Here is a 20,775-nt window from a genome sequence, read left to right as displayed (position 1 = left end):
ATATTCTGAGAGCTACATAGACATCTTCTGGATAACTTCTGACTTTATAACCACAAGAAAATATATGCCCATGTATAATCAAGGGATTTCACATGCAAAGGGCACCCCTTAATTATTCAGCCATAAAATCACCTTTAAAGCAAAAATGCCATCCAAAGTATTTTCTAGGCAGCCTTTGTAATAACCAATCAGACCCAATGAAAAATGGGGTGTTATGTTTTAGAATATGCTAAATGATCCCTTATGAATATGCATGCTGAGAATTCTTACAACAACATATTTCAAGAAACGTCGTCTGGTATCAGAAATCTTTATTTTGAAAAGCTAGTTTTTTGTCCAAACCAGCAAATGGTTCCCAAGCTGTCTCTTTAATTCAGGGGAAAAAATGTGACCATTTAGGCCAGGGGTATCAAACTCAAGGCCCGAGGGCTGGATCCGGCCCTCAAGATGCTTAGATCTGGCCCGCTGAACCGCCCTGGAAACAGTGAAGGACTGGCCCATGGTACCTCTGCCAGTGAAAACAGAGCTCTGGAAGGCCACAGGCAGCCCTCCCGAGCTCAGTTTTCACTAGCAGAGGCTATCACAGCCGAAAATGGAGCTTGGGAACCTGTTTTTGCTGGCAGAGCACTCAGGCCATCACAGGCGCCCCCAACACAAGTGATGTTGAGCTGGCCACGCCCACACCCCATCCCCCCCAAGGTCAAACACAACCCTGATGCAGCCCTCAATGAAATCGAGTTTGACATCTTTGACTTAGACAAACCTAAAAAACTACAAATGAGAGAGAGAGAGAGAGTAAAGAATTTAACTTACTCAGCTTGAATAAGTTCCAGCAGCCAATGGATTCGAATTTGTTCAATACCATTTTGTGGCACAGATGAAATATAAGCCAAATTAATTATTTGGTCTTTACTGAGATTAAACAAATCTGCTCGGCTGTGTGGTAGAGGAGGACTGAAAAAAATGAGGAAAATCTATTACTTAATATAGTTAGCACTTCTGATAGCTCAAAGTTCCTCACATCAGATATCTTAGCACTCCACATAATAACCTTGTAAATGGAGGGTTTTTTTTACCAGCCAGTAGAACTTAAGACACAGGTAGTTCTTACTTACCAACTGCAATTTGGACTGGCAACTGCTAGGCAACATAGTTGTAAAGTAAATAATGTAACTGTACGCAACCTGTTATAAAAATCACGTATAATTGTTCACCACAAAGGCATATGACAGTAACTTGCGACTGTCTGCCAGCTTCCCCACTGACTTTACTTGTTGGAATCGGATTATGAAATTCTGGTTATGAAATTCGCAGAAGTGTTCTAATTTCAAATGGTCGCTGAAAAAGTGGTTGTTAATTGAGAACTACCTCTATCCCTAATAGATATCCTTTCTATCTACATCTGTACAAGTGACAGTTTGACACCCTGAGTCATATACAAATGCAGACTTTAGAGAGAGGAAGTTTGGAAAACTCAGGTAGAAAAGGGAAGGAATTTTTTTGCTGAATTAGGAATGGGAATCTCTCCATCAAACTCTTGATTAAAAGGGGAAAAAATAAAAGTTAGGATAAAACAAAAACACAAAAACCATACCAAAAAAAAGCATACAAAAGATTTTACCTTCAGTTGGCAAGAACAGGCAACAAGTTTAGTTAGAAACAAATTTGTTTTTATTTTAAAGGTTTTTATGTTTATTTTCTCTGATAATTACTCAGTGCAAGCTCACTTTATCTTTTTCTTGTACAAACTAAATTTTGTTCATTCTTTTTTTTTCTTCAGTGAGACAGGTTTATTTCTTCACACAAAAGGTAATGGTTTATTTATTTATTTATTTATTTATTTATTTATTCATACTTTTATACCGCCCTATCTCCCTAGGGACTCAGGGCGGTGTACAGCCATATAAAAACAACATAAATATACAAAGTAAAACATTAATCTAAAAAACTTATTAAATAGGCCAAATATTTAAAATAGACATATAAATAATAAAACCCAATTTAAAACCAAATCTAAAATTTAAACAATTAAAATTTTAAAATCTAGTCCAGTCCTGCGCAGATAAATAGATGTGTCTTAAGCTCGCGGCGGAAGGTCCGAAGGTCAGGAAGTTGACGAAGTCCTGGGGGAAGCTCGTTCCAGAGGGTGGGAGCCCCCACAGAAAAGGCCCTTCCCCTGGGCGTTGCCAGTCGGCACTGCCTAGCTGATGGCACCCTGAGGAGTCCCTCCCTGTGAGAGCGCACGGGCCGGTGGAAGGCATTCGGAGGCAGCAGACGGTCCCGTAAGTAACCCGGCCCTATGCCATGTTTTCCTAGAGAAGCCTTTTTCAACCTTTTTATTATCACAATGCAGTTCACTTCTAATCTACACAATCTACATTTTTGCAGCATTGACAGCAGAGGTGGGTTTCAGCAGGTTCTGATCAGTTCTGGAAAACCAGTACAGGAAATTGTGAGTAGTTCGGAGAACAGGTAGTAAAAATTCTGAATGGCCCCACCCGCATCTATTCTCTGCCTCCCAAGTCCTCCCAAGCTGATTGGGAGGAAATGGGGATTTTGCAGTAACCTTCCCCTGGAGTGGGGCGGGAATGGAGATTTTACAGTATCCTTTCCCTGCCACGCCCACCAAGCCACACCCACCAAGCCATGCCCACAGTACCTGTAAATAAAAATTTTTTGAAACCCACCACTGATTGACAGCAACAGCAAAGTGGCAGGTGGGCAGCTGAATTGCAGTGCATAAAAATAACACTATGATCCAGCATTGCACAGCAGGTAAAGATTAAAAAATATTTTATTTTTTTCCCCTGTCATGACCTCTTCTGGAACTCTAGAGTGCAGCAGAAAACCAGTTTAAAAAGGAGGCTCTGGACATGTGTCCTAAACTCTACAGGGGCAGGAGATGGAGCTATAGGATTTGTTTCCTCTTTTATTTGCCAGCAGCATGCAAGGATTGTGGAACTCTCCTCTCATACCGTTAGCCCTATGAGGTAGTTCCGATAAGAAGCACAAATATCAATATTTCCGGTAGCTCTATTTTTCTTGTAAGTTTCTATTAACAGAATCCTGCAAAACTGAAATTATTTCTCCCATCCTTTCCCTTTTTTCTCCCAAAAACTATGGAAAGTCCTTTCTGAAACTTTTCCCATGCCTTCTCCTCCTTCTATGGCAGAGGTGGGGAACTATGGCCCTTTTATGGCTTGTGGACTTCAACTCCCAGAATTCCTGAGCCAATCCACAAATCATAAAAGGGACATGGTTTCGCAACCCTGTTCTATGGGCTAAGATCTCTTTTACAAACTGACGATCTAGTCTCCAGCTCTCCCTTCTTATCTCGCAGGGTCATTTCCACATATCATTACAGATACATTACACTGCCATTGGGGAAAGAGAAAACACAAATGAGGGCATCTCCTTAGAAATTAGGAAATGTCAGCATTAACCTTCCAAACTGCAACCCCAAGGCTGAAGGGAGCTACAATGGGTAGTCCCCAAGGATTCTGAGACGGATTGAAAACCTCCAACTTTTCACCCGCTGCTCATGTTTTTTGCTACCATTAGGTAGGCCAATATTTTTATTTTTCTCATTTCTGAACCACCCATCTTTCTTTAAGGATATATTATTTATGTACTGCAAAAAGAGGGAAGGTTGCATTAGATCATTGCTTGCCTATGGGTTCATGGTGTGAGATGTCTGAATTCCTAGCTCATTCTTCCACAATGCTTTCTCAAAGAAATAATTCTTTATATATTGTGTGCTATGTTGTGCTATAACGTGTTTAGAATTGCAACCTAACTTCAGGGCTAAAGGAAACTATTAAATCTCACTTTGAGCAGATTCTCTTTACAAATAACGAAGGCATTCGCATAAAAATACGTATCAGAAACCAATCTTGAAAAATCATTGATATGTATCAGAAAGGGGAATGCTTATTTTGATTGCCTTTGCTTTATCTTACTTTTGTACTGTAAAAAAGGAGGTAAGGGAAAACCTTGACTCTGCGAAGTTAACTAAATATTTAAACAATCTGTCTTCAATTTGCTGATTTCAAACTGCAAACCTCATGACTTCGCCGCATAAACAACCCGTCATTTCTTACCAATATCCCGTGCTCTTCCAAAAATGCCTCAACTCGCCTGTAGGGCGTGAGAGATCCACGTTTATATGGACAGACCCCACAATCGCTTTCATTAGGATTAGGCTCAATAACTCCGCAAAACTCCATGTTTTATCCGACTTCATAGCGCAACGGATCTGAAATTCCCCCGCCTTTCCAGCTGCGCTTGACACCACTATCCGGCACACTCTATTCTTCAAACGGGGGGAGCAAGTTGATATCCAAATCGTCGTTAGCTATTTTATCAAGCTTTACTACACAATTTCTTCGCTAATATAGGGAGTAGATTTCATGAGAAAATTGACATTGGAGATATCACTGCCTCCTGTTTTATTCCATAGTTGCTGTCACCATATTTTTGCTAATACCCCCCTTTACAAAATATGGTCGTATCCTCTATTTTTACTTCCTGCTTTTCCTCCTAGCCAGATCGCATGTTGCCCAAAAAGCTAACGAATGGTTTCCATCCGATGCTAAGCTAAAACCTGGTTGGATGGCGTTGCCTTAAATAAATAAATAAATAGCACGCCCACCCAGCCACATGAGCAAGAAGCCACACCCACAAAATAAGCCACACCCACAGAACCGGTAGTAAAAAATTTGGAACCCACCCAAGGTACACATCCTTTTCAAACTGCGATCAGTTGTTAATCCTATATGCAATGGGATTTTGTATTTATAACCGCTGTAAGAGCGATTCTGGACAAAACAAGATTCATCTTCGAGAAAACCATCTACTAGCGAGTAGGTTCCATTGGCGTCAATGGGATCGATTGATCCGAAGCAGCCTTCCTGAGTATGTCTTCAGAGAGGCACTGGACTAGCCAAGACCGCAACTATTCCATACAGCCGAATGAAGTTAAAATGAAATTCTATAAACTTTCCTCAATCCTCAATTTTATTGGGTTAAAATTTTAGTGGGTTATTCATATTTTAATATTTTAATTCGTTTTAAATCTGGCCACTTTATAATATGTTGGTTTTAATCTCTTTTAATATTGATACTGTGATTTTTTACTTGGCTGTGCACCGCCCTGAGTCCTTCGGGAGAAGGGCGGTATAAAAATTGAATAAAATAAATAAATAAATAAATAAATCCGCCCTACTTTTTAATTACAGACCAGGGGTCTCCAACCTTGGCAACTTTAAGATTTGTCAAGCTGGCTGAGGAATTCTGGGAGTTGAAGTCCACAAGTATTAATAAATTTCATCATAATAATAATAATAATAATAATAATAATAATAATAATAATAATAATAATAATAATAATAATAATAATAATAATAATACAAAATTAATTCTACAGAGGAATTATCGAGTCTGTCATTTGCACCTCTATAACTGTCTGGTTCAAGAAAGATACAGACTTCAGAGGATAATTAGAACTTCAGAAAAAATAATTGCTACCAACCTGCCTTTCATTGAGGGCCTGTATACTGCACGAATCAAGAAGAGGGTCATGAAAATATTTACAGATCCCTCACATCCTGGACATAAACTGTTTCAACTCCTACCCTCAAAACGATGCTATAGAGCACTGCACACCAGAACAACTAGACACAAGAACAGTTTTTTTCCCGAATGCCATCACTCTGCTAAACAAATAATTCCCTCAACACTGTCAAACTATTTACTGAATCTGCACTACTATTAATCTTCTCATCGTTCCCATCACCCATCTCCTCCCACTTATGACTGTATGACTGTAACTTTGTTGCTGGTAATCCTTATGATTTATATTGATATGTTGACCATCATTGTGTTGTAAATGTTGTACCTTGATGAAGGTATCTTTTCTTTTATGTACACTGAGAGCATATGCACCAAGACAAATTCCTTGTGTGTCCAATCACACTTGGCCAATAAAAAAAAAAAAATTCTATTCTATTCTATTGTTCTGTTCTGTTCTGTTCTGTTCTGTTAATGTTGCCAAGGTTGGAGACCCCTGTTATAGAGCTTCCTTTCTCCTCTGGCTTTTTTTTTTTTAAATTGGCCAAAGCCGTCGGTTCCTTCCCAGCCTGGCGACCAATCATCTCATGCGAAACCCAACGGTGGAAGTTTCTATTAAAGGCGAGCGAGCGCCACGCCTCATTTTCTTTTCTTCCCGTTGATTGGCTTCTTTGGCAGTGCCGGAAATAACGTACCCATGCGATGGACCAATCATAAATCGCCCCCGGCCCAGACTAGCGTTCGATTGAATTTTTCTCTCGAGTTTGAATTTTGGCGGCGGCGGCGGCGGCGGCGGCGGCTGCTGCTTCTTTGGGTCTTGATATCCGAATTCATACGGTTCGGATTTTACTTGCAGTGGGAACGGCGGCAACGGCCGTCTCTAGACTCCACATGGAGAAACGTCCGCGGGAAAGGTAAGAGGATGAGGGCGTTTTCTGAAGCCAGGTTGGTGGGAAGTGAAACGGGATCTGCCTCTGGAGCGCTGAGCGGTTAGACGGACTCACGGCTCCTTTGGGAGGGAGTGGTGCCTTTGATGTGGTCCCTTTGAAGCCGCTCCCCTTCGTAAAAAGCCGCCTTGGAAGCAACGGAAGGTTTGAAGGAGGCTCGATATGTCGCAATAGGGTTTGACATCTTTTGTCAGCTAAGCAGTGAAGCTTTGTATTGATTGGGCTTGGTTACCATTCACGCCGAAAGACCAGGGCTACGGACTGGGAAATTTAGAAAAAAAGGGAAATGATGGACAGGGAAATTTAGAAAAAAAAAGAATGCAGTGGTTAACCACTTATATTTGGCTGCCAAAACAACAAAACAGCATGGGGCGTGTCCATGGAGTCCCAGGTCTCAAACCGGATTCCAGGATGTCTTTATCCTGATATATCGATTGTGGGTCTTTAAGCTACATAAAGTCGTCAGGTTGCTTTCGGAAAGATGTCCTGGGACTTCTCCGTCCATCTCCTCTTGCATATTATGAGGACAATAATACTGGCTAATTTTACACCTTTGTTTCAAAAGGTGGAGGGGGGGGGAAGCTTCTGAACACTTAAAAGCATTACAGTATGTAATTTATCTTTTGTTATTAAGCATCTGGTGTTTTCCACTGAGATTTATCGTTGAGTGGAAATCTGGGATAATTTTTTTATATATATATATATTTTTGTATTCAATGAAATTTGTAGCCTTCTCAATCACTGAAGGACTTGTATCCTTTTAAACCTCTTTTTGATTAGGTGTTACATTTTATTGTACTTTTGTACCTCTAATAACGAAGTTTTGGAGAGCCAGTTTGGTATAGGGGAGGGGTCGGCAATCTGCGGACAGCACAAGTGGCTCTTTGGACCCTCTTCCGCGGCTCCCTGTCCCATCACTGGTTTGCCCCACCCCTCTCATTTCTTTTTTGGACTCCGGCCCGAAGCTGCAGGAAGCGAAGGCTGCCTTACGCGTAAATGTGGCGTGAAAACAGGTACAGGGCAGCTTCGCTCCTGCGCGCTCTCCCCCCCCCCCCGCCATCCTCTCGTTTACAAGCGCAGAGAAACCCTCCTTAAGCGAGCCGCTGCCCCCCCCCTCGGGCGTCTTTCCTGAGCTTGAGGAGGGTCTCCCCGCGCGTGCACATGCTCCTGGCTCAACCATAGCTGGCCCGGGCGTCCTGAGAGGAGGAGGGGGAAAGGGGGTCACAGGAGAGTGCAGGAGCGAAGCTGCCCTGTACCTGCCTTCGAACCACATTTGCACATAAGGCAGCCTTAACTTCCTGCCACTTCAGGCTGGAATCTCCCTGCGCGTGGGAATTCTCCCAGCTCAGCCACAGCCAGCCAGGGAATTACGAGACGACGGGGGTGGGGGAGGAGGAGAAGGACGGTCACCCGAAGGGAGCGGGGGGGGGGGAGAGACACACACATACAGAGAGAGAGTGGGGGGGGGAAGAGGGAGAGAGACACACAGGAGAGAGAGAAGACATAGTTTTGTGGCTAGGTGGTCATGTGACTGGGTGGAAGTGAGTGACATCGAGCTGGCCACGCCCACCCAGGTTTTGGGGCTCCCTGTGTGTGTGTGTGTGTGTTTTTCTGTAGAAAAGGGGTCCAAGTGGTTCTTTGAGTGTTTAAGGTTGCCCACCCCTGGTATAGGGTTATTGAACCAGCTGGGTGACTTTGGGCTACAGTAATTACTTTCTCTCAGCCCTAAGGAGGAGGCAGTGGCAAACTTGCCAAGAAAACTGCAGGGATTTGTCCAAGCACTTATCAGAAATCAACACTACAAGGGCACAACAAGAACCTGAAGTCTAGGGGCATGTTAGCTATTTTTAGAAAAAGAGGGTGCACATGTATATTGTCGGGGCTATTCTCTCAAGAATAGCCCCGACAGTATACATGTGCACAGCAGAGATACATGAACGGCATTAAGTTTCTTCTAAAGATTAGGGACTCTCTTAACAAATTAGAAGCCAAGTTTGTCCTTGGCTTCTTGTTCTTTCCAGGGTGTCCAGATCACTTCATGGTCACCAGATTAGAGGTGAAGTTCAATCTTTGACATTTTTTGTTTAAAAAAAAGTATTAATGTATTACGTGGATATACAATATTAATATCAAGGTGATGTAATTGAGAATTCTGACGTAGCAAGCAGAACTGAAGAAGCTTCTTGGATGAGAAGCAAAATGTCTTCAAGGAAAAACAAAGTCTAGTTGTCTTTTCACAAAGCAGCTATGGGCGCAAGGGCAATGCTTGCATTAAGTGTCATCATGGCGTTGAAATTACTCTTTTCTTTTTCAGTGAAATGTTGGCTTCTTCCCTGGTTAATAGTGTGAATCAAGCTCTGGGAAGACTACTAGATTTGTGGAATGCAATGGGAATTAGCAAAGAGCTGCAGCTTGAACGCATGCAGGCTGCAAAGTCCCACATTGAGGTATGGATCAGGGTGACAGCCTTAAAATGTAAAGTGTCTTATGTGACATTGGATTGCATGAAACACCCAGTACCAATTCCCAGTACCCATTTTGTAGGGAAATTGTATTTTGTTGTGTGATGTAATATTGGGCAACAAAGCACCAGAGGGCAGGTTAAGAAACAATGGTTGGAAACTAATCAAAGAGAGACGGGTAAGAAGGGACAGTCACTTGTCTGAAATGGTATGGGTTCTCTTACTTGAGCAGGGGGCTGGATTAGAAGAACTTCAAGGTCCCTTCCAGATTCATTTTGACTCGACTCTTTTCTTCTCTCTTTTCTTCTCTATTCTCTTCTATTATTCTCTATTCCTATATTTCTATCTATTTGTTGCTCCATTAGAAATTCTGGTTTCATTGAAGTACAGTAGGGGGTTAGGTTACAGGCAGTCTGCCTATGATCAGAATAATTTATGATTATCCCAAAATAACCATTTTTGCACAATAAGTTTTAAATACAGTCGTTCTGTAAATTTAAAATCCATTTCCAAAATGCTCCTCCCAAAGTCCAATATGATTTCACCCCACATACCTGGAAATGTCACAACATCAGTAGAACATGGCAATTGCAGTACTTTGAGGCCTCAAATATGCAAAGTTACTGACTCAGACAAACAACTCATAAAAGCTGTGAAAAGTATGTGGACAATGCGACATAAAGTTTCTGAAATGTATGACATGCTTGGAGAGCAGACTATTCTGCATAATCCTATCCTTCTGATGATAAAAATTTAGGTTTTTCAGAGATTTTGAAATTAGAAAAGAAAAACTACTTGATGGGAAGATCATAGGAAAAAATATAAGAAATAGAATGGTGCCTGAATTCTTTGAAATACAGCAAACTGGAGTAGGGGCATCTTATCAAACGCTCTATTTTTCTCCCATTCCTTTTTTCATTGAGAATTTCTGTGCAAAGAAGCTCTTTGCAATTTTTATGGAAAATATATTTGTAAAGGTTTGATGCTATATTCAAATAAAAATAGCATTTTTTTTTGTAAAACCTTGAGATTTTTGGTGAGGGGGTTTGTTACTCTAAGGTATATTGTGCTTCAAGTAAAATTCACTTGTTTGACTATATTATCCTCTTTGGAAATGTGTGAAAAACATTGATGTGCTTAGGACAGCTACTTAAAAGCCTGGAAAGCTGGCCTTTGAAAGATGCATTAAGTCCATTATATCTCTAACCATACAAGAAAGTTTAAAAGCATCTGGAACAGTACGGTACTTTTTTCTCCTGCAATATAGATTGCTCAAGGGAAGAGGTGTTTATCTTTAAAATCAGTCAGTTAATGCAAGTATCAACCTGTCTCTGAGCAACTGCCACTTTAATATAATTTAGATCAAAGTATTATAAATTAAAAGCCTACTTATCAATTACTGGTACTTGCTTTTTTACTTTTTAGTAAGCAGTCATTTTGCAGATCCCTCGCATCCTGGACATAAACTGTTTCAACTCCTACCCTCAAAACGACGCTATAGAGCACTGCACACCAGAACAACTAGACACAAGAACAGTTTTTTCCCGAAGGCCATCACTCTGCTAAACAAATAATTCCCTCAACACTGTCAGACTATTTACTGAATCTGCACTACTATTAATCGTTTCATAGTTCCCATCACCAATCTCTTTCCACTTATGACTGTATGACTATAACTTGTTGCTGGCAATCCTTATGATTTATATTGATATATTGATCATCAATTGTGTTGTAAATGTTGTACCTTGATGAACGTATCTTTTCTTTTATGTACACTGAGAGCATATGCACCAAGACAAATTCCTTGTGTGTCCAATCACACTTGGCCAATAAAATTCTATTCTATTCTATTCTATTCTATTCTATTTTATTTTCCAGATGTATGCCTCTGATTGCAACATTTGGTTTGTAGCAGGAAAATAGGATCAGTTTTAACTATTCTCTGTTTTGTTCTCATGCATCACATTTTTTTTCATTAAAACCATGTGGGAAATGGCATGAGGGATACAGGGGAAAGCGAGTCAGAAAAAATCTTTTCATTCCATTCATGAATAAAAGCCTTGATTGACAACAATAGGATACCTTTTTTGACTGCCCCTGGACACATATCAAATCCTGGGCTAATGGATATAGGCTTTATTTTAGCTATGGATTCTGATCAAATAAGCAGTTCAACAGATCGCTTGGAAAGCTATGCTGACATGTTTTATTGGGATGGGTGGGTTTCTGGACAGGCACTGTTGAACGAAATGATTGATGAAGAAAGCCACTTAAAAGAAAAAATAGAAAAAGACATCGAAATTCAGAAAAAACAGCTGAATGTACTCAGATATCAACTTGGTCTGGACCCTTACAAGGTAAGTTCTTTTTAGCTGCTAATTGTTCCGAGAACACAAAACTAAAGTGATATTAAGCTGCCATAAATGACTTCTATTTATAATTTCATTTTAGCACAATTCTGTATATATCCTTTCATTTGTATTTCACCATCTGTGATAGAATACATGGAATCTGTGTATTATGAAAAATAGAATTTTATCCAATATATGACACATGATTTGAGAATGTCCAGTGTTTGTTTCTAGTAGTTTTGTTGTCCCCAATTTGGGTCTGAGCCTGGTGCCGAGGCCAATGAAGGGCGCCAGACACAAAGTGCAGGTTTTGATTGCTTTTTATTGGGGTACCTCAAGGAAATGCCCAAATGCCAGTTTTGTACCGTAATTTTCTTGGTAGGGGCATCCAAAGTCTGAAATGGAATCTGTTAGAAATTAAGTTGGTCTTTATTATAAAGACTTTGCAGAAAATTTAAAAATTACCCGTTCACCCAGCCTGCCTCTTAATCTCCTAAATTTCATATTCTAATGGATTTTTTAAATTGGAATACAAATTAATATTCAAATTCATGATTTCAGTATTTAACACTTCTAATGTTTTAGGATTTTTAAAAATTTCATCATTTTCTAAATGCTAAATTGCTTTTATCTTTTTTTAGGGATGACTATTTAAAAAACAAATAACAGTAAATTAAATTGAATGCAGCTTGATGACGGACTGAAAATTATGAAATGGGGGCAGGAATTATCTGAGGGATTTCTTACTTTTTGAAGCAAACTGGGGGAAATGGTCTATTTCTCAGCAAAGGGGAGAATAATAAGCTTATTTCAGTTGACTGTTCAATTGTTCATTGGCTAAAGAGCTTGTAAACTGTTTCCTATTGTTCTTTTCTTCCATAAACTGGAGTTCCATGGTAAGCAGGAGGCCTCTTGCATCTCCCAGCACCTCTTTAGAACCAGATATTTCTTGCTCTGTAACTCCTCAGAGATGTTCTGCTATTTGAATAATTTGAGGGGGGGGGTTAGCCTATAGACCCTGATTTCATAAACAAGACTCAGCAGGCAACATAAAGCAAGCCCCAAAATCACTCTTGTAGGAAGGTAGTTAGCAAAAATAATCAATAACCATTGCAGCCTCACCTTTGGAATATACACCTAGCTACCTATATTGGGGGAGAAAATACCAAGAACCAAATTGTAAAATGCCAACATTTGTATAGGACTGTGATGGTGAACCTTTTTGGCACCAAGTGCCCAAACTGGAATACGGGTGTATGTGCACACACTGGAGCACCACAAACTCGAACACCAGCTGGCTGGTTCGCATGCACACGCTGGCCAACTGGTCTTCAGGTTTCCAGCATGTGCATCGGCCAGCTGGTCTTCACATGCGCCAGAGCACCGGAAACCTGAAGACCAGCTGGCTGGTGCACGCATGCCTGGTTTTTGGCTGTTTCTGGCCTGAAAACCGCCAGTTTTTTGGCCATTTTTTGGGCCGTTTTCCAGCACCTGCGAAGACCAGCTGGCCGGTGCACTGGAAACCAGAAGAGCAGCTGGTAACATCATGTGTGCCCACAGAGAAGGCTCTGCATGCCACCTCTGGCATATGTGCCATAGGTTCGCCATCATGGGCATAGGGTTACAAATCTTCCATTGGTCTGCTGAAAGAGCCATGTTTTAAGGCTTTCCCTTATAACCACAGGATCAAGGCCATGTGGACTGATATTATTTCACAGTTTGGAGGTAGCCATAGAGAAGGTGTGTCTCCAAGGTCTAATTGTAATGATGGAACATGGAGTTTGCTATACTAGATCTAGTAAAATAAGCAGGTAATTGGCTAGAGGTCACTAACAGAAGTGCTAAATATATATATTTGCTGTATAACTACAGGTTGATGATGGGTTAACTATCCTTCAATTAGAGAAGGAATATCGTCTGGCTTTAGATAGTGCTATCAAAGAAAAACAGGAGAGGCTGGAGAAGTTGACACAGCTACAGCGAGACGATCAGGCATTATGTACAGAGCTTTGTGTAGCCCCTTACTACATCCCTACTGGCACTATTCCGAATAGCACACAGCTGGAAGAAATAAAAGAACATGTAACAGATCTTCTGAAAGTAAAGGTATGTTACTGATTTATATCCCTTCATTAGCAAGTCAGACATTGCAGTAAAAAATAAGCTAAATGTTTCTTGAGCAAAAAAGAATGAGCATTATGAGATATCTCTGTTCTGCATCCCATGTGCAATGAAAATCCTATAAAGCTGCCTGATACACTTTCATCCCAATTTATGCAAAAAATTTGCAATCAAATTAAGAATGAAATGGACAAATATGCAGAGATTCTATTTTATGATTGATGGAAAGTCAGTTAATATCCCCTTGTTACCCTATTGTGGGGACAGTTTTCTTCAGGGTGGTAGCTCCCCAGCTGGACTATAAGTGATTTATTTATCAAATTTATATGGCCACCCATCCCACACAGGTGGGCAGCTTACAATAAAATCAACAGTTGAAACAGTATACAAAAACCATGTAAAAGAAATACGTGTTTGTTTTGTGATGACAGAATACATTAGAATATTATGCATGATGCAGTCAATGCATGGAGTCACTGTTGGCATGAGATCCCCAAGTTTGTTGAACAGCCATGTTTTAAGGGGACTGTCTATCTTCCATGGTATTCCATGGCCTTGTTTATATGAGCCAACAGGACTGGCATGTTCCAGGCACTTTTAATCAATCAATCAAATTATCTTTTAAGAGCCAGGAAGCATGTCTTCTCTGCTATAGTCCCTGTCCATCGTGTTCGTTCTTGTATTTGTTATCATGTTTTTTTCTTATTAATACTGTTTTTTATTTCTTCTGTGATATTGCAAGTTGGCAGATTCTAAACTGTATAATAATTGAATAAAATAAGCTCTTTGATACATTTGAACTATTTGAGTTATTTGAACAGGAACAAAGGTTAGAAGAGTTTCATAAACTAAGAAGAGAAATCAGACTATATAGTAAAGAAATTGGGCACACACCCGATGGATCACTGGAAAATAATATGTTATGTGACGATGAAGAAGAAGGATATATTTGTCTTACAAAAAAGTATCTTGAAGATCTCCAACAGCTTATCCATCAGGTTGGGCTTCTTGTATAAAAGATTCTATTCCTATGAATGAATTGATTACTTGGAACTATTAACTCACAATATTGTTTAAAGTTATACTGCATAAAAATCAAGGCTCCAAAATGAAAGCATCTCAACTTTTCTTGGTGCAGATTCATAGCATTTATAGCATGTGTGTTATCTGTCTACTGTCTAACATTATAAAACTTAAGGCCTGGTGGGAAGGATGATAATAAGTCAAATTTTAATTAATATGTGTTTTCTTTAGTTCAGACTCATGTTTTGGATCTTAATATCAGCAGTGTTTGCAAATGATGGACAAGGTTAAGATGATTAAAAGCTATTTAATAGCATTTTAGTTACTGTATTTTTACAACTTTTGAACAGGCATGCATGTATGTTTACATACAGAGAAAGAGATTATATTACAGTATCAACCATTATTCTTCACTGGGCAAACAAGCACAGAAACTGAGCGTCTTGTTTCCTATTGACTCCTAAATATATTGACTTACCTAGTCGACCTGGGTTCTATGTTGGATCTGACTTGCTTTTCCTTTTAGGCTATTATTTACAGAGAAGCACAGTTCACTTGCCTTAGTTTTTATTTATTTATTTATTTGTACCCCATCTTTATTATTTTTACAAATAACTCAAGCTGTGAACATATCCAACACATCTGCCTCCTTATATTTTCCACACAACAACAATTCTGCAAAGTAAGTTGGGCTGAGAGAGACGACTGGCCCAAAGTCACCCAGCTGACTTTTATGACTAAGGTGGGATTAGAATTCACACTCTCTAGAAACAAGAGTTTCTAGACCAAACTCTTGTTCTCCGTTCTTTAGATAACCTTCTTACATGTACTTATTTGAGTGTGCCTCTTTAGTTGCAGAAGAAGAAGGAATCTCTGATGGCCACCAAGGACCTCCTGAGGAAACAAGTTCAACTTCTATGGGACAGGCTTCAGTGGCCACAAGAAAAGCAAGAACAGTTCACGGAAATGGCCAGCCAGTGTTCCATCTCTGAAGCCACGAATATGGTAAGGGGAAATTTGACCTCTCTCTCCGTTACTAACATGAATATAGTAGGTGAAATATATTTTGTAACCATCACAATTAATGGTTTCATTTTATTTTCATTAGTGGGAAGAAGAATTACAAACACTGGAAGAGATGAAGAAGGAGAAAGTTAAAGAAATAATTTTGAAAGTCAGGCAAGATCTTGAAAGCTATTGGCAGAAATGCTTTTATTCTGATGAACAAAAAGCTGCGTTTCAGCCCTTTTATGATGGTAATTCACTGTAGCATATGTTTATATATTCAAAATGTAATCATTATTCGCTTTATACATGAGAAGTCCTATGCTTGAAAGCAAATAAGTGCTTTTTGTCATGCAAAAGAGAGAAAATGGCATATGGGAGGCTTGCTTTGGGCAGGAGCTACAAAGGATTGGTGAAAAAGTAGTGGGAGCAACTGTAAATTTCCTGTTGGCTTCCCCATTGACTTGTGGGAAGTTGGCAGGAAACATACAAAATCATGATGTTTGCAGCTAGCTGCGGTGGCATAAAGTACCCAGATCACAAATATGTATCTGGGAATGCTACAACATCCAGAACTCTGAGCACTGGTTATAAGTCGTCTTCTTTCAGAAGTGTTATAACTTTGAACGCAACCCAAAAACTATCTATTGTTTATTGGAATAGTGGGATAAATGTTTAAAAGTTTTCTGGGTTCAGTAACAATGAATGTGTTTTGCATCTTTATTTTTTTTTTTTGCTATGTTTAATGAAAGTTTTTGATTCATATAGACAATTTCTCAGAAGAATTATTGAATCATCATGATGAAGAACTGTTCAAAATAAAAATGATTTATGAGGAAGCCAAGTATCTTTATGACAGTGTTCATAAATGGGAGGCCATTCTGGATGACTTCATTGAATTGGAGGTAGATGCTCTTCAAACTTACTGTCTTTTTAATTGCCTGGAATAATTTATTATTTTTAATTTTTTTACAGCAAATCCTAATTTCTGATATGAGTTAAAACAGCGTTATTTGCCTGGTGCTGGTATTTTCCAGAAGGGTTATAATATCACCCCATTGTCCCCAGAAAGAACAGATTTGGAGAATTCCAACCCAGTAAGATGAATGAGAAGAAAATTATTTGGTTTTTAAATGTAGATGCTAGAAAAAGGATGTTGTATCGGCAATGATAAAATTTGTGATAAAAAAATAATAGGCTTTTTGCCACGATCAATTAAGCTGATTTCAGTATCCATTTATTGATTTTATTCTTTATAACTGCAAATTTTAATAGACTGAGAGAAGAAATCCAACTTCATCCAACTCAATTTCAATGAGAATCCCTGTTTATTTGAGTTTAACTGCTAAAATCTGGAAACCTACAGGTTTTTTTTCCAGCATTCCTAAAATTGGTTCAGGTACAATACAAGCAATACAGTAGGAGAAGAGCAGACAGCTGGGGGGCGGGGGGGTGTAGTTAAGCACATCATCAGCTTAGAGTCATTACATTCCTATAACGATTAATGTCAGGTGCAAAGAGTCAGGACCATCTGTTAGGTTGCAGCATAGAAGACTTGTTCAGATTTATACACAGGAATCTAGTCAACTAAAGTTCAACACTAAATTGGTGCTAGATGAGGGTCAGTGGAATTCAGGAGAGGTTGGACTTGGACCAGTTTTGGGAATGTAACAACTCTAAGCTAACCCAAAGGTGCTTTTTTCAAACGGCAACTGGACTTTCTGTGTTGTTTTTTTAAAGAAGTTTTGCTTCTCATCCAAGAAGCTTCTTTAGCTCTGACTGGATGGTGGGGAATGGAAGGATTTATATTCCTTTCAGGCAGCTGAACTTTTGTGTTCTTTTAGAAAGTCATTGAGGCCACTTGGAGGGTCACTTGAGTAGTGCAAATGGGTGTGGAGCCTTCTTGCAACTGAAAGGACTGATTTGAAGGCTCCATACCCATTTGGTGACTCTGAGGATACAGACAAGCCTCCAAATGGCCTCAACGACCCTCTAAAACAAGGGTGTCCAAACTACGGCCCGCGGGCCAACTGCGGCCCGCGGGTCAGTTTTTATTGGCCCGCAGCAAATTCTGAAAATATAATTGAATATGGCCCGCACATGGCGCTTGAGCTCTGTTGCACTTCTCAGTTTCAACACTAGATGGAGCCAGTCACAGAAAAGGTGCTTCTCCACTAAACAAAATTAAGCAAAGAAAAATATTTACCACGAGTCACCAGAAATGGCAGCACCGAAGAAACGCAAGATAGCAAGTGAGTGTAGAAGATTTCAAACACGGTGGGAAAATGAATATTTCTTTAAAGAAATCAACGGAAAGTGTGTCTGTTTGATTTGCAATGAAGATGTTGCCGTGATGAAAGAGTATAATGTCCATCGGCACTATGAGACCAAGCATCAGAGCTACGCATCGTACACAGGTGCCGAACGAGCACAGAAATTCAAGCAAATGGCAGCTAGCCTGCAAGCTCAACAACAGTTTTTATTTCATGCTAACAAAATACAGGAAAACGCCACAGCAGCAAGCTATGAAGTCGCACAACTTATTGCCCAGCATGGCAAACCGTTCTCAGACGGTGATTTCATAAAGCAGTGCCTCATCAAAGTCACAGAAGTAATGTGCCCGGAAAAAGTGCAGGATTTCAACAACGTGAGCTTATCCAGAAATACAGTGGTGCGGAGAATCGAGGACTTGTCAGCTAACCTGAAACTTCAGCTGAGAGAGAAAGCTTGTGCTTTTGATTTTTACTCGATAGCATGCGATGAGAGCACAGGCATACAGACACCGCACAGCTTTTAATTATTTTGCAGGGAGTCGATGATAACTTTTGCTGTACGGAGGAGCTGCTTGATATGATGAGCCTAAAAGGCACAACGACGGGTGGAAATATTTTTGACGCTGTGTCAGAGGCAGTTGAAAAGGTGGGGCTTAAATGGGACAAGCTCTGTGGAGTAACAACGGATGGAGCTCCGGCCATGACGGGTGAGCGCAAAGGAATGGCATCCATGGTGTGCGTCAAGGTAAAAGAGAGCGGAGATGAGGCTGTTAGGATGCACTGTATAATCCACCGAGAAGCACTGTGTGCCAAGACTGTCCAGCTGGGCGATGTGATAAACACTGTTGTAAAAACTGTCAACATAATTCGAGCTAGAGGACTGTACCACAGGGAATTTCAAGCTTTCTTATCTGACGTGGATGCTGAATACAGGGATGTACTCTACCATCTTGATGTGCGCTGGCTGAGCCGCGGCTCTTTGCTGCAGCGGTTTTATTCGCTGAGATAAGAAATCGACAAGTTTTTGAAAGAGAAGGGCCGACCTCTTCATGAACTGAGTGACCCTCTGTGGCTGGCAGACCTGGCATTTTTAGTTGATCTCACTCATCATCTGAATACACTGAACAAGAACCTACAAGGCAAAGAACAGCTGGTGTCACACCTGTATGCGCACATGAAAGCCTTCTGTGTAAAGCTCCGCCTGTTTGAGACACAACTACGAAGCTTTAATGCTGCACACTTCCCTGCGCTGTCTGAAATCAAGTCTGCTTTTCCAAAGGCAGACCTTTCTGCTAAAAAGGAGAAATATGCTTCCGTAATTACATCTCTCGTGACAGAATTCAACCAGCGTTTTCAAGATTTTTCTGTCATTGAAAAACAAATCAAGCTGTTCTCGACCCCCTTCCTGGTGGATGCAGAAGAAGTGGAGGAGAGTCTGCAGTTAGAACTGATTGAAATGCAATGTGATGATTCTCTGAAGAGTCAACATCAGCTTCTCTCCCTCCCTGACTTCTATCAGAGTTTGGATCATGCCAAGTTTCCTCTGATGAGACGCCACGCAAAAAGAATGATGAGCCTGTTCGTGTGAACAAACATTTTCTCTGTTAAATCAGAACAAAAGCAGACTGAGATCCAGAATGACTGATAGCCATCTCTGTGAAGTCCTTCGTGTCTCAACCACCAAACTTTCTCCTGACATCCCAGCCATCCTTCAATCCAAAGGACAGCATCACTGCTCCCACTGAGAGCAATGTTCTTCACATTATAGGTGAGTTAGAAATACACACAGTAATCATGTGTCAATATGTCACCTCTTGTGTGTGACCCGGGCCTTTGCTTATTTTTCTGTATTTGGCCCTCACCAAAAAAACTTTGGACACCCCTGCTCTAAAAGAATGCAAATGACCAGCTGTCTGCAAGGAATCTAAATTCTTCCATTCCCCACCATCCAGTCAGAGTTGAAGAAGCTTCTTGGATGAGAAGCAAAACGTATTCGAAGAAAAACTAGAAAGCCCAGCTGCCTCTTGAAAAAAGCACCTTTGGCTCAACCATTCTTGGACTACTTAGAATTGTCTGATTTGTTTTCTTGTTAAATTCATCACTAAAATAAAAGCTACTCTAGCATAAGTTGATGAACTCAGAAAGTTACATCCAATACATACACAATAACCATTATCCTTTGGCTATACGCCTGAAGGAAGATCCCCATATGAAAAGGATTGGTAGTGATACTGAAGTTGCTTTCAGTAAATACATGTTTGGTTATTCAGTATATTAATCTATTCAGTATTTGTGTTTAGAAAAAATCAACAGATCCAAGCAGGCTCCTAAACAGGGGGGGTAACCTACTCAAAGATGAACGTGAAAGATTGAAGATTCAGAAACAGTTGTCAAAGGTAAAATGCCAGGACAATGTTTTCATAGCTTGTCTTGTTTGTGTAGGTGTGTATTTTGAAATGAGGATAACAGTGGAAGATCTTAGTGATAGTGAACCTTCCTAAATAAAAAGACAAACATCAAATAATGTTAACAGTGCAAGTTAAAAGAGCTGCAATGTAACTTGAAGTTAAGATAATCATACTGGCTCTTTTATTCTAACTTCATTTTATAAGGATCTTTAATAGATTACAAAAATTTCTGTTTATGTAATCCTGTCTATAAATTACTCAAATGGGAAATATATATTTCTACTGGTTTCTTGATTCCATGGCCCATCAGCTCTTAAAATCATTGATGATTTGTTTGCATTGTGTGCTTTAATAGTTAAGGCATAAAAAGTTTTATTCTGAAGTAGCATTATGAAACTGATGTTGGAGTACCGTATATACTCGAGTATAAGCCGATCCGAATATAAGCCGAGGCACCTAATTTTACCACAAAAACTGGGAAAAACTATTGACTCGAGTATAAGCCGAGGGTGGGAAATGAGGCAGCTACTGGTCAATGTAAAAAATAAAGATAGAGCCAAGTAAAATAACATGAATATTTATTTGAACGAAAAACAATAAAAGTGCAAAAGGGGGAA

General features: G+C 39.9%; 2 protein-coding genes across 6 annotated transcripts in view; one reads left to right on the top strand and one right to left on the bottom strand.

Moving 5' to 3' along the window:
* The window catches only part of IDUA (alpha-L-iduronidase), a 65,132-nt gene extending 60,243 nt beyond the window's left edge, over positions 1–4,889 (bottom strand). For both annotated transcript variants that reach the window (XR_009153491.1, XM_058169475.1), the window contains exons 1-2: positions 4,101–4,889; positions 814–954 (exon numbers count right to left, since the gene is read on the bottom strand). Coding sequence is in view for 1 of the 2 variants with exons in the window: in XM_058169475.1 (XP_058025458.1) it covers positions 814–954; positions 4,101–4,243 (284 nt within the window). In the remaining variant the exon portion in view is untranslated. The remainder of the gene's footprint in view (positions 1–813; positions 955–4,100) is intronic.
* Positions 3,271–20,775, top strand: part of LOC131191397 (protein regulator of cytokinesis 1-like) — a 33,090-nt gene continuing 15,585 nt past the window's right edge. For 2 of the 4 annotated variants that reach the window (XM_058169478.1, XM_058169476.1), the window contains exons 1-9: positions 6,325–6,482; positions 8,830–8,962; positions 11,212–11,334; positions 13,201–13,434; positions 14,271–14,447; positions 15,325–15,477; positions 15,581–15,728; positions 16,246–16,382; positions 20,051–20,146. In XM_058169478.1, coding sequence (XP_058025461.1) covers positions 6,460–6,482; positions 8,830–8,962; positions 11,212–11,334; positions 13,201–13,434; positions 14,271–14,447; positions 15,325–15,477; positions 15,581–15,728; positions 16,246–16,382; positions 20,051–20,146 — 1,224 coding nt within the window. In that variant the 5' untranslated portion in view covers positions 6,325–6,459. Of the gene's footprint in view, positions 3,562–6,324; positions 6,483–8,829; positions 8,963–11,211; positions 11,335–13,200; positions 13,435–14,270; positions 14,448–15,324; positions 15,478–15,580; positions 15,729–16,245; positions 16,383–20,050; positions 20,147–20,775 lie in introns of those variants that run through there. The other 2 variants (XM_058169477.1, XM_058169480.1) reach the window with 2 other exon arrangements.

Source organism: Ahaetulla prasina, chromosome 2 (genome assembly GCF_028640845.1).
Source record: "Ahaetulla prasina isolate Xishuangbanna chromosome 2, ASM2864084v1, whole genome shotgun sequence".
In the NCBI taxonomy this organism is placed as follows: domain Eukaryota; kingdom Metazoa; phylum Chordata; class Lepidosauria; order Squamata; family Colubridae; genus Ahaetulla; species Ahaetulla prasina.
The sequence above is the reverse complement of the archived record's forward strand: the minus strand, read 5'-3'. Positions and strand labels throughout refer to the sequence as shown.